At 40.4% G+C, this 13,061-nt stretch overlaps 1 protein-coding gene across 1 annotated transcript in view; it reads right to left on the bottom strand.

The window, feature by feature from the left end:
- agrn (agrin) overlaps nucleotides 1-13,061 on the bottom strand; it is a 187,808-nt gene that overhangs the window by 136,129 nt on the left and 38,618 nt on the right. Inside the window, exons 3-4 of the mRNA XM_015377825.1 lie at nucleotides 7,342-7,566; nucleotides 4,543-4,767 (exon numbers count right to left, since the gene is read on the bottom strand). Coding sequence (XP_015233311.1) covers nucleotides 4,543-4,767; nucleotides 7,342-7,566 — 450 coding nt within the window. The remainder of the gene's footprint in view (nucleotides 1-4,542; nucleotides 4,768-7,341; nucleotides 7,567-13,061) is intronic.

Here is a 13,061-nt window from a genome sequence, read left to right as displayed (position 1 = left end):
TGGATGGATGGATGGATGGATGGATGTGGATGGATGGATGACAGATGGATGGATGACGGATGGATGGATGACGGATGGATGGATGATGCTTGGATGGATGGATGGATAGATGGATGGATGGATGGATGGATGGATGGATGGATGGATGAAGAATGGATGGATGACGGATGGATGGATGATGCTTGGATGGATGGATGCATTAATTAATGGAAAGATTAAACCCTGATTGTATGGATGGATGGATGGACAGATGGATAAATTGATGGATGGATGGATGGTTGGATAGATGGTTGGATGGATGGATGGATGGATGGTTGGATGGATGTATGAATAGGCAGATGGATGGATGGTTGGATGAATAGGCAGATGGATGGATGATGATTAAATGGATGGATGGACAGAAAGATGGATGAATGGATGGATGGATGGGCATTGGATGGATGGATAGACAGATGGATTAATAGGCAGATGGATGGATGATGATTAAATGGATGGATGGATGGATGAATGGATGGATGAAACACTGATTGTATGGATGATGGACGGATGGATAGATGGACAGGTGGATGTTGGGATGGATGATGAAGGAAAGACGGATGGATGGATGAATTAAAGGATGGATGAAACATTGATTGCATGGATGATGGTTGGATGGACGGATGAAAGGATGGATGGAACTGTAGTTTTGGAACCTAAATCTTTTCCTTTCTGTATTGCTATATTTTCTTCTTTCTCTTCTATATTTTCATCTTTCTCTCTAACTCGAGTTTGTTAAACACTTTCTGGACTCAAAGGAACCATGATGATTCAAATCACATTCCCCCAGTCATAAAAAGCAAAGTTTCTCACTAAGTTACTTTCAGCTGCTTTGAAGATAACATTTTCCAAAAACTTTGACATGAAAACCCAACTGTTAATCATAAATTAAATTTCTAAGGTTTAAATTAATGTCCTACTGTTATATTTCCAACACACAGGCCCAGTTAGCAGAAATCTACAGAAGGAATTAGGAAAAACGAAAGGAATAGTGGTAATGTGACACGCCGCATTTGCCGCAGAAGTGAGAAAATCCAATTTGAAGGTGGCCTCTATTCTGGAGGCACTCGCTAGACTTCAACATTTATTTCACTCCTGATCAGTGGATTAAATTTGTACAGCCATTCAGTTCCTTCTCCTCTTTTCTTTAAAAGCCTGTCATGCCACATTTAATTACGTCGCTGCTCTATCTGAGCGAGAGGGCTACGCGGATGTGCAATGTCACGGTTACGAGGCGAAATGGCCATTTTCATTAGTTACCAATTTGTAATTTGCTTTGGGATATGATTTCATGGATCTCTGTTTCGAATTGAATTATTCTTTTATTTGAAAAAGCGGCGCAGCACAAACGCGAGGGGTGGGGTTGGTAGAGAAAAATAACTCATCCACTTGCTCACATGTATGAACCTGGTCAGCCAAATAACAACAAACTCACAAATCCACTTTGGCTGAGATTTATGCGTCCTGCAGCCTTCACAGCCGTCCATCACGCTGTCAAGCAGAGCAGCAAGCAGAACCATAGAGTGTCTAAAAACTATATATCAGCCTTCAGTGCTGCCTGTACCAAAGGACGCCCTGTGTTTAGATCCATTCTTGTCTCTGCCTGTATCATAGGGTCTTAGTGCATTAGTGTTGCCGTGCATTACGGCTGTAAACCTGCACAGCTGTTCCCCTCGCGACGCCGCATCGACAACACAGCGGTGAAATTGGATTTCCTCCGATGGCTATCAGACGTACAGTAAAAGCTGACAGCTCTTTGTTGACGGAGGCTTAAACCCCGTGTTCTAATAGCAAAGATAACAGCCCTGCAGGCTTTTATCAGGCGGGACTGGAGGTCCGTGATATAGCTCAGATACAGCAGAGACCCACTGACCTGTGGGCAATTTACCTCCAAATCATGGAAAGCAGCCCAGGCACTTTTTGTCATTAAGTTTCAAGCTTTTCTTTAACTTTTGAAAAGCCAGATGTAAAAGAAATCACATCAAACATTTAAATAGTGAGAGAAGCATTTCCACTCAGACCCATTTACTCTAGTATCCCTACTACTGCAAATACAGGTGCTTTCTAAGCTCCTTAAAGGTTTGATAACAATCAGAAATAAACAGCGTCATCAAAACTAAGAGGAACAACAGATGGATCAGGAAAAAAGCTGCGGGGAGGTTAAAAGAAGGTTTAGGGTATAAAACAACTCTCATAGAGAGATCTCCAGTTTAATGATTTCTAAATACTGAAATAATAACATGTTATGGTTCTCCCCTTTTGGACTTTGAGTTTTGTAGGGATGTCACGAGATGAGCCGTGGTTTTCGAGGCGTGTGTCGAGTAGTTGAGGGTGCATATCGAGGCTTGCTTCATTTCGGGGAGGAGCCAAAACAGATGAGGTCCGAAGCTTCGCTACCCTGCCACATTGCGTGACCGCTTCAAAAAGCGGTTCAGCTCACCCAGAACTTCAGCAGGCATTTAAACAGCCTCAGTATTCAGTCAAGATGTGGGAGTTTGGAGGAGAGTTGTTGTCAGTTGGATAGAATTTGGATATATTCTAAGAATAGATTGATTGGAAAAACAACCTAGTTAGTTAAAACCACTTTGGTTTATATGCGCAATTAACATTGCTAATGGCTATAAGACATTGATTTCCAATCTTGGGGCTGTTGGTTCAAGACCCACCTAAGACTTTTGAAATTTGCGATAATAATTGACAAGTTTTCTGGCTAATGAGACTAATTTGTATTGGTTTGCCCATGTATAATTATAGATTGGGTAAAATCGCTGCCTTATTAGACTGGCTGGTTTAGCCAAAAGATTGGGTGACCACATAACTTCCAACCCGATTCAACCATAAACTCTGGAAAAACTATTATGTTTGAATAAAAATTAGTAATACCTTACATTTTGCTCATCATTGCCCAATTTGCACAAGAACGTTCAGACAAGCACTGACTGGTTGAGCTTATTTCACAAAAAAGGCAGAGAAACAGTGTAGCTTAAATGATTGTTCTCTTCTAAGACATTTTACACACAAAAACATCTTAAAAAAGATTTTACACACCAATCATCAACAATTTCAAAGGAACTTAAATAGAAAAAAACAAACCAAGAAAAACAACGGCAAAAAAATCTGATTATATTACTAACTGTAGTAATGCACTCCACCAGTAGGTGGATGTTCAAATGAAGCTACGTGAACTGTGTTGATCGTTGAAGCAATTAGCCTAAACGTTTCAATGCCTCACAAGGCTTCATCTCACCATCACTACTGTTTGGTTGAAATATGGTTATTTTCCATTTTGTGTTATATTTAAGCTGTGTTGCTCTCTGCTGCCCCCTTGTGCCTGTTTCCTTTCCCCTTGGCTCCCTTCTAGTTACTTCTATCCACAGCTGCTCCATACCAGCTCATTAGCGCATTCTTTTTCTGTTACCAATTTATACGCCACCTCTGCAGTTACTCACAGCTGTTTTTTTTTTCATTTCTACTTTCCACCTCATTTTTGATTTTCAGTATTTTGTTTCTGGATTTTTGTTTCTGTTGCCGCCGTCATTAAATCACCAAAACTCATCTCTGGGTCCTCAACCAGCCTCCAAATTTTACACATTTTACAACTGTAAAATCTCAAAGAAACTTCTCTAGAATCTCTGGAGATGATTTAATGAAGAATATATCTCTATAACATTGTAGACTAAGGTGAGCCACTTCTTCATCAGACTGTTGAACACCAACATAAGACTTAATAATCTTTAGCTTTAATGCAAGACAGATCGCTACAGATTATCCTTCCTGCCTACAGTTATCAAGAACTCATGGAAAAGAGAACAAAAAACTTAACATTTTCATTAAAGTATTTTTTGAATTGAATTAAACTTGACTTATTGTTAATCTTCCAAATACAAAATAAAGAAAAGGCTGATGTCTGTGTTTTTAATGTGGGGAATGAAGGCTTTTGTAAAGCACTGCATTGGCAGACCGACCAAAATCTGTTATCTCCTACAACAATGGCTGCCTGGTCGGTTTGCCCATACAATCTTTGTCCTAAAATAAAAAATTAAATGGACAAAATAAGAGTTTTTCTCCTAATATGTGAGCTCACTAGTTGAGCCCTTCCGTCTCTCAATCTGAACTGATTGACATTTAATATACCACAGAAGAGTTTTAACTTCTCAATGTTAAACATGCTGGATTCTCAGTCATCCAGGTCATAGTCATTCCAAAAAAGGTAAAAAAACAAACAACTGGACTTTGTTTCCAAGTTCGAAGACATTTCACTTCCCATCCTGGAAGCTTTTTCAATTCCAAATGTCCCAAATGTTAGTTCAGGACTATATACTTGTTGGGCTACTGTAGAGCCTCGAACTCAACGCTATTCTTGACATCTTGAATTGAAAAACCTTCCTGGATTGGAATTGATACGTCTTCAAACTTGAAAAAAAGTCCATTGGCTTGTTTTTTTAACACTTTTGGAATCCCTTTGTTAAATTTTAGCCAGCTGAAGTTAACGCAGCTTTTCCTTACCCAGATTTCTGCATTGGCCAGAATGGATCTTCCTGAGGCTGATGCCCTTCTGAAAGCCTGTGGCTATCATGGCGCACTCGCTGAAGTATGTCTGGCCGTCGCTTGCGCACAGAGGCTCCTTATCTTCAGAGCAGGACTCTGGTGACTTGTAGATCTCACGCTGGCGGGTCATGGCATTCACTCGACAGATAGTGTTTAGACTGTTCTGACTGTCTTTGCAAGGATCTGTGAAGGCAGTAACAATCAGTTAGAACCAAGCTAACAGCAGTGATTCATAGTAAACATCACTTAAAGGATGAAAGGTTAAGGCATTAGATGGATTTGGCCTCCTACCCAACAATATCAATCACTAATTTGTGACTCAACAAAATTTTAACTGAAGAGCATAAATGATTTCTGATAAATAAAGTTGGTCTTGGAAAAAGATCAAAATCTATAGTCTGAAATAAGATCTAACACTGTTTTACTGTTTGCTTTGAGCAGAAAAGGAAGACAGTGACAGTAGGCATAAATAAGTAAAGCTAACCGTTAGCATTAGTGCTTCCTATAAGCACAAATTTAGCAGTGTTACAGTTTTAAACTGCAGGTGTAAACCTCTAGTAAATGATCTGAGTTATGTAGCGCCCTGAAGAGCAACAGTAAAAATAATACAAAGACTTATTTAAAACACAGTTTCTGTTTTTATACAAAATGGATTCAATTTGTGAAAAAAAAGAAAGATCAAGTCAAATGTCTTTCTAAAGCCTCAGAACAACCGTAAAATCAGATAAAAACAAAGCAATACAATGACTAGTGAAATCTGGACATCATTTTCTACATTGTTTTGTTTTAATGTTAAAACCATTACCCTCAGTGTAACAAAAAAAAAAGACAAATGGCTTCAAATTTGTCCTAAAATCTCATCTTTTAACCAGGTCATGTTGTCTAAACCCCTCACTAATCTGAAGACATGTCTAATGTCCTGCTAGAACGTTCTGTCTGTTTAATGGCGATGGGGTTGGAACAAGAAAACAAAAGAGAAGGGGCTTCAGAGATAACATGTGAACCTGGAGATGAGAGCAGGAAAGGCCAGGACCTTGGATGTGAAGCCTAGACAAGAAAATAGATGAAGAGACCAAGGCTTTAATTAGTTCCCTCCTTCCTCCCTTCCTCCAGAGGAGCCCTTCTTCGGCTCACTTCGCCCTATCAGTCTACAGATCATAATGAAATGGGCCTGAGGATGTGCCGAACAAGGGTTCTACCTCCTGGAAACTGTAACACAGGCTTTATCCTGCTGTCCACGCTTCCAGGATGCGGGAAAGGACAAAAGGATTTATGTGAAACCGCTACGCATTAAATCACTGCCAAGTTTGGGCGAGTCATTCAAACCACGCCAAGGATGAAACACCCTATCATCGGGAAAGGAAGAAAGAGAATGAGAAACAGAAAAATAAGAGGGGATGGTTTCCAAAGACCTTTGGCTGCAGTACAAGGAATGACAATGACAGGGCTTTTTAAAAGAGGGACGGAGTGGTTTGGTTAAAAAGGCAGGGTGACCACCGGCCAGGACTCGGATTGATTTCTAGCAGCACAATGCAAAGGCTTGCAGAGAGACTCGCAGCCGAGTAAACAAGGGTTTTATCGTAATTCACGCAGTGTCTCTGCATGACGCAGAGCCTCAGCCGCCAGCCAGACCATTATCTGAGAGAAAGACCATTACCTCCCATTAACTGAGAAGGACTGCTTCCAGGATCCATGCTTTTCTCTAGCTGAGCAAGTAGGGTAATTACAAAAAGAATAGCTTGTTTTCTGCAAAAAACTACCAGTGTGGATAAATCAAACGGGTTTGGCCTGAGGTTTTAGATAAAATGGCTGCAGGGAGATTTAGAGAACCATCAGGGCCATCTGCTCCCCCGTGCCTTGGACCTTCTGAGGGAAAAACAGGGAAACACGGGCGATTCGGTCTGGATTTATACGACCAACCTTCTGCCCGTGGAAATACGCATCTATCTCTCGATGCCCAACAGCTGGCTTTGGCTCCTGCTGCTGAGAGGCAGAGTTACTTTCTGTTGTTCTTTCACTCCATCTGGCTTGCCAGGAAAAGTAAAAGTTGAGCGCGCTGAGCGTAAACAACGACTTGCCAGATGATAACAAGGAAGAGCGAAAGAAACAGACAATAACGACAGCTCTGAAGACCTACTTAGAGAAAACAACAATTCACACCACAGGAAGGCCTGCGTGAAGCAAAGCAATCTGAGGGAAAAATGAGAATTAGCTGAGGTGTGCCAGAAGGAACTGCAGCATGAGGATGTGGAAAACAACAACAAAGGCAGTGGTAGTAAACAAAGAATAAAAGGGGGAAAAAAGTAGTGGGGAAAGTTTTTCAAAGAACATCATAAAGCGGAAATGCTTCTTTATGGTTTCATGGTAGATTACATGGCTTTATGAAACTAATCTGAACGTATCAGGATGAGGTTGTACCACAAAGGAGTAGAAATATGTGCAAATGTAAAGATCTGATGGCATTTCTGTGCTGATTTCAGGAATGAAAACATAGAGAACTCCTTTTTACTGTTTTCAGGCATATTAACAGTATGTTGGAAGAGTAGTCAAAGAGAATTTAATACTAAGAAATCACTAAGTTTGAATAAAAGACATACCTTTTAAAAAATGACTATGATGAAAAAAAAAAAAACAACAGAAGACTTTCCTAAGCTCGCTGGTTAATTCTATATCTATAATATGTATATTTTTTTATTTTCTTTGGAAAGACAAAATGAGGAGAGACAATTTAGGACAAAAACCAAGGATGTGACTCACCGCAGGGTCCTTGGAACTGCACTCGTATGTTCTTCTGGGTCTTGCATGCGTGCTGGTGGAGTTCACACTCATTGCGGTAGTCCTTCCCGTCGCTGCCGCACACCGCCTGCTGGGGTTTGCCTTCGCAGCTGAGGGGGCACATGCACTTCGCCGACATGCCGTCCGACGACTTGACGCACGTGCTGCCGTAGCTACATGTCACCTCCGTGCAGGGGTCCTTCAGAGCTGCAGGTGGGGAAACACATAAAGATTGTTTGTCTCTTTTATTCATCAGTTATTTATTTAGTACATCTGTTGAGCAGCGGCGGAAGAGAGATGCACACTCTCTGTACTCTGGAGTGCTATATGAATGACAGGCCATCTTATCTGAGCTGCTACCGGCGTCCTTTTGGAAGCCCAGTGTGGTAATTTGAAGAACTACTTGACACCCCCTGGGTAGGGATGCGGCGCCGCAGCTGTCGACTAGTACCAACAAGTCCTGTTCATTTCAGCGAGCGGTGTGAATTGAATTACAGGCTTTCCGTTCGGTCCACATTTTCCATTGCTATGCTTGAGCTGCCTTAATCGGCCCAGCTGCAAAACAATCCTCTGAATATTTACCTGTTTTTGCAAATTAGTCCAAGAGAAAGAACAGATAAAGGACCAGGAAAACTACCCCCTCATCCCCCAATACCCCGAGGACACCGTTTCCAACCCAATTAAACGCTGTGCCACTTGTCGCTGAGTGGCTCATACTAATGAACAGGAGAAGGTGAAACTTTTCATTTTTACCACCTGCATTCGCCACCAGCAGGAGAGCTGGATGGGGGGGTTACTTTTGTCATGTGCTCGACAAAAGACAGCCATGAGATTACAATCCCTGTCATCTCCCAGCGTGATCCATATTTATGACTGTCACGGACAAACATGCTCTCCCATGAGAACCAAGCCGAGCGTTGGACGCCCTCTCATTTCTGAGGCCTGAATCCTTTTTTTTCCCAATGTAATAAATATTTACCCGTGTCTGATACTATCAACCCTCTTTTGTTACATCCAGTATCAATGAATCTAATTTAAAGCCACGGCGGATACACTTGCTTTGTATTTTTTACTCCACCTGTCCTCATTCACGGGTGAAGACAAGGGGAAAATGTCTGTCTTAAAAATTCAATACCTACTGCAGAGATGGAGCAACACCGTCTTGTTAATAACAGAGAGGATGCACACAGAGATATGTATATTATGGATGGGTAAGGAGACAGGATTGCTATAAGGAGAGCTATTGATCAAAGGATTGCACCACCTTGGTATCCTCATCTTCATGACACATTCTCTTTCTCTCTTCTTGTTCTGCTGTCAAGTTCTTTTGAGGTCTGTTGCCTCAGAGTCGCTAATGAACACCTCCTCCTTTGTGCCGAGGAACTTTGAAACTGCTGCTAGACCTAATTTTATAAGTATCTTCAAAAATAAAGTGCTAAATTGCAGCCCAGAGCAAAGGGGACTGGTGGAAACTGGCTTAGTGAAATCAAAAGCAATTACTGAAAATCATCAGGTATTGTGAGTCGCTGATGACAGCTTTGTGGCAGCCTGCGCCGACTGGATGGCCATTGTGATGCTTTGTGTCTTATCGCGTGAACAATGAGATGCTGATGACCTCCTGGATACAGTGCTGAGGTAACAACCTTGTTGGAGCAGCAGCACGCAAAGCACATTCAGAGCCCACTTTTCATGAACAAAAGGATCCGGGATAACCTGCAGTGCCTTGGAAAAGCAGTCACCCCCCCTTTAACTTTAATCTACTTATTGGAATTTAGTACGACAGAACAACACTTGAAGGGTATTACTGTGAAGTGGGGAAAAGAAATGATAAAAGGTTATTAAAAAAAAGCTGACTGTCCTTTAATCCACTCACATATACTTTATAAAATCTTAATAAACTCTATTACAGCAAAAAATATCTAATTCGAAAGTAAACTGTATGTAGAACAATAAGAAAGGATGGGACAAAAAATTTCATTACCACAAACAAGCATTTCCAGAGGAAACATGGTGGCGGCAGCATCATGGTGTGGAGATGGTGTTTGTTAAGTAGGATAATTTGAGCCATTTTTAAAATATTTATTCTTTTATTTCCAACTTAAGGCAGTTAAATGTTTCTATTTAAGCTCTTATACCGCGTTCTTTTTAAAAAAAAACAACCCCTGATTGCTTTTTATACAGATGTTATTTATTGATCGTCAATATTTTGGCCCATAAAGTTCAGTCAATTGTACACAAAAAAAAGTTTTACAAGAAACCTAAACATAAAGATCAGTGGATTTTATACCAAATCTTATTTGATACTTTCTGTTTATCCTCTCTCTGAGGGCTAACCCTAATTCTAACGTTGGTGGATGAGTATTCAAATTGCTTCCACACATAGAATAAGGTCAATTTGTCCAAATATGAAATGTTTACACACTTCTAACTATTTGCATCACATTAAACCAATTTGCTCCTTGTTTCAAAAATGCGCCTTTAGTGTTTGAAAGTACCAAATGCAGAAAAAAAAAATCCTATTTTATCACTTTTACTTACTCTAGGTGGTTTTCAGTCACGTGATTTATGAGAAAGTTCAATAAAAACCCTAAACTTACTCTTAAGGATCCAATGCAAATATCTAAATCTAACCACAAATCAGAATTAGACTGAAGGCACATGACATTCGTTCAGCTTTACTGACATCCAAGAGCCGTTGTCAACTCTGTCATCTTGGTCTAGAGCTGCAACGGTTTTCAGGAAGACCGAGCAACTTTGTTGTTTCCTTTAATTTAAGCCTGTTTTGTGGTTCCCAAGACTGGAATGACTGAAAATGTGCAAAAGTCTGGATAAAAATGTAAAAGTCCAGAGCTAAATGCAACAAATGGAATTCAGTGGCAAGACCAAACAGCCTAGTTCACAGTCTTTCCATCCCATCTATCTGAATGGGAACAATCTGGACAGAAACATACATCTAAAGCAGAGGTCACGGATTAGCGGACCAGAGTCAGGATCCGGACCCACCTGCTGGCTAATCCAGACCCCACCTGATTTAAAACATTTATAAATTACTGCATGTTGTCCGACAACATTGTCTAACTTCACTTGTGCCGCTTCTACTGTTAATATGGTAAAGCCCTGTGGAGCGTCCGGCTCCAGGCTGCATGTGATACAAATTAGCCAATGAGCTGCTGTCACTCTGGATTCCTGCTGATGCTACTTTTAGACACAGCAGGCAAACCTGTGGCAAGCCGGGCAATGGGAAAGAAGGAGAAGATGATGAGATAAAGAGAGCAGAGAAAGTGTGGACTGCTGGAAGAACTGTGGTGAACTGGTGAAAGAAAAGTGAAATGGTGTGCTCAATCATCCAGGCTCATGAATAAGCACCTTGATATGTTCTTTAGAACGGCTTCATCGCCATTGAAACCCAGGTTTAAAGCCTTGCAGGGCAGCATAAAGCCCACTGCTCTCATTAAGCAATAAAAAAGAAAAAGAATAACAAACGGTCAGTCCACATATTTTATAAAATATGTAAATTAGGATATAGTTGTTCTCTACTTGGAAAAATTGAAATTTTTTTTTTATATATATATATACGTATATATATTTTTTTTATTTATTTAAAAATGTAATGCATAACATGGATGCATAAAAACCTAATTTTATTTCAAGTGTAAATTCTGTTTAAAGTAACAGATTATAATTTAATTGACTCCAGACCTTTACTGGTTAATGATTTTCTTTATTTGGACCCCAGTGGTTTATAATTGGTTACCCCTGAACTAAACGCTTTGGGCTGAAAACAAAAGGTGATTCTAGGAGAGCTGACAACAAACACTCGTCACACAAGTCCAGTTTTAACTTTAACTTTTAATGTTTGTAAAATGCATACTTATACACCTGTGCAAGGAGATCCCATTAGAAAAGGCCTTTAATGTTGTGTTTTAAAATGGAAAAATAAACATTTAATGTTTCTGTAAAATGACGGTTTCTGTGGGTTAACTAGCTGCTGGTACGTGTGCACAGGAAGAGAAGGGGGGAGCTCCTGTTTATTTTGTGACATCTTTGCACTTTTTTTTTTATACCCTACAGCAATAATCCTGCTTTTTTCCATTCCCAGCTTCCTTTGCCTCTGAGCGTAGCAGCAGGCTAACGGGAAGCGGGGGTGAGGGGGGTGGAGCACACTGGAGGGGGAGGCAGGGGCTCTCTTCATTTGAATGCTAACAGGGTCCAATTTGGAAACGAAGCGTAGCCTCGATGGGGCGTTAGTGCAGATAAGCCGCCCTTCTCAGACCCAGACAAGCGGACAAATTGCCTCTGCGAATGTGATTGGTGTAACGAGCACAAATGAAAAAAAATAAATAAATAAATGCTCGCCGCTGCAAACTTCTAAAGGTGTATTTTCTTATTATCGTGTGAAAGGTGCCAAAAAGGGAGGCAGAATAGCAGGACGAAAGAAGCTCTGCTTCATAAAATTAGAATGAGTCTCCCCGCCAATTAGATCAGTCTCCTTTGCTGGAGTGAAGCTCTGCTAGTTTAGACGGGCAAGGAGAATGAGGGCGGGGGGAGATAAGAATAAAGACAGAGAGATAAAGATTCAAAGTGACACGGTGGCAGCAGCGCTGCTCACACAGGAAGCTGCAACGTCTGGAGTGTCTGATTAGGGGAAGAGAAAAAGTTTCAAACAAACTGAGCAGTCTTAGATTTTAGTCCAGGAGTTGTCACATATTTACCTTTTTTTCTATTCAAGGAGGATGACTCATGCTATATTTGATTTAAACGTCTATAAAGCTCATAAACAGGTGCCCATGAATGAATTTATAGTTAATTGATTTGATTAAATAATTCAAAACAGAAACATCGTCAGGACAGATGCACTCATGGAGAATTTAAAGCTGCGCTTTAAAGAGTCTCTCTCTACACGGAAGAAAAACCTCGAATGTTTCTTGCAAAATAAGCTGTATCCAATGATATAGATGGAAAGTTGAATGGATGGAAGAAGCGTAATGCAAAATCAGGCCCCCAGATTGCAAAGAGAGACCAATGAAAATGCACACTGACATACTTTGAAGAACTGTCTTTATTTATTGCTTCTTATGTCTTACAGTCACTTTTTTTTGTTGATAAATCCAAGGTTTTGACTAGGGGTGGGTTATATATCGAATATACTCAATATATCTAGAGCTTTTCTGGTTAAAATGACTTTATTGTGGCCATCGAGTTCAAATTTTCATGGCGAGATTGAGCCGTTGTTTTTGATTTACTGTGTTTAGTTTCTCCGACATGCTATGAATGCATTATTCACTTCTCCTCCAAACCAGAAAGCTTTCTGGCAAACACAACAACGAGCATGTGCGTTTACCTACGATAACGAGACAGCGAGAACTATCAGCTAAAAATTAAAATGAGACAGAAGAGAACCCAGAATAGCTGCTCTGAGAGAAAAAAGACGGATCAATAATATGGCAGTGCTTTGGTTTGACAAGAAGGATGTCGAACAAAATGCGAAATTTGCTAAATATGCTAAAAAAAAAAAAACATTGCCACAAAAGGTAGCAGTACCACAAATTTATTCCACCACCTAAAAAGTCATCCAGTGCATCATGAAGATGGTTGTAAAAGATCAATAAAGAGCCCATTTTTATTTTAGGTTTATTTTGTGTCAGATTTTCCCTTGGTGTTCCTTTTGTGTTCTACTCCCCTCAGAGGACAGCACAAACAGG

This window comes from Cyprinodon variegatus, unplaced genomic scaffold, assembly GCF_000732505.1.
Source record: "Cyprinodon variegatus isolate N-32 unplaced genomic scaffold, C_variegatus-1.0 Scaffold159, whole genome shotgun sequence".
Lineage (NCBI taxonomy): Eukaryota > Metazoa > Chordata > Actinopteri > Cyprinodontiformes > Cyprinodontidae > Cyprinodon > Cyprinodon variegatus.
This window is presented reverse-complemented; position numbering and strand designations above follow the sequence as displayed.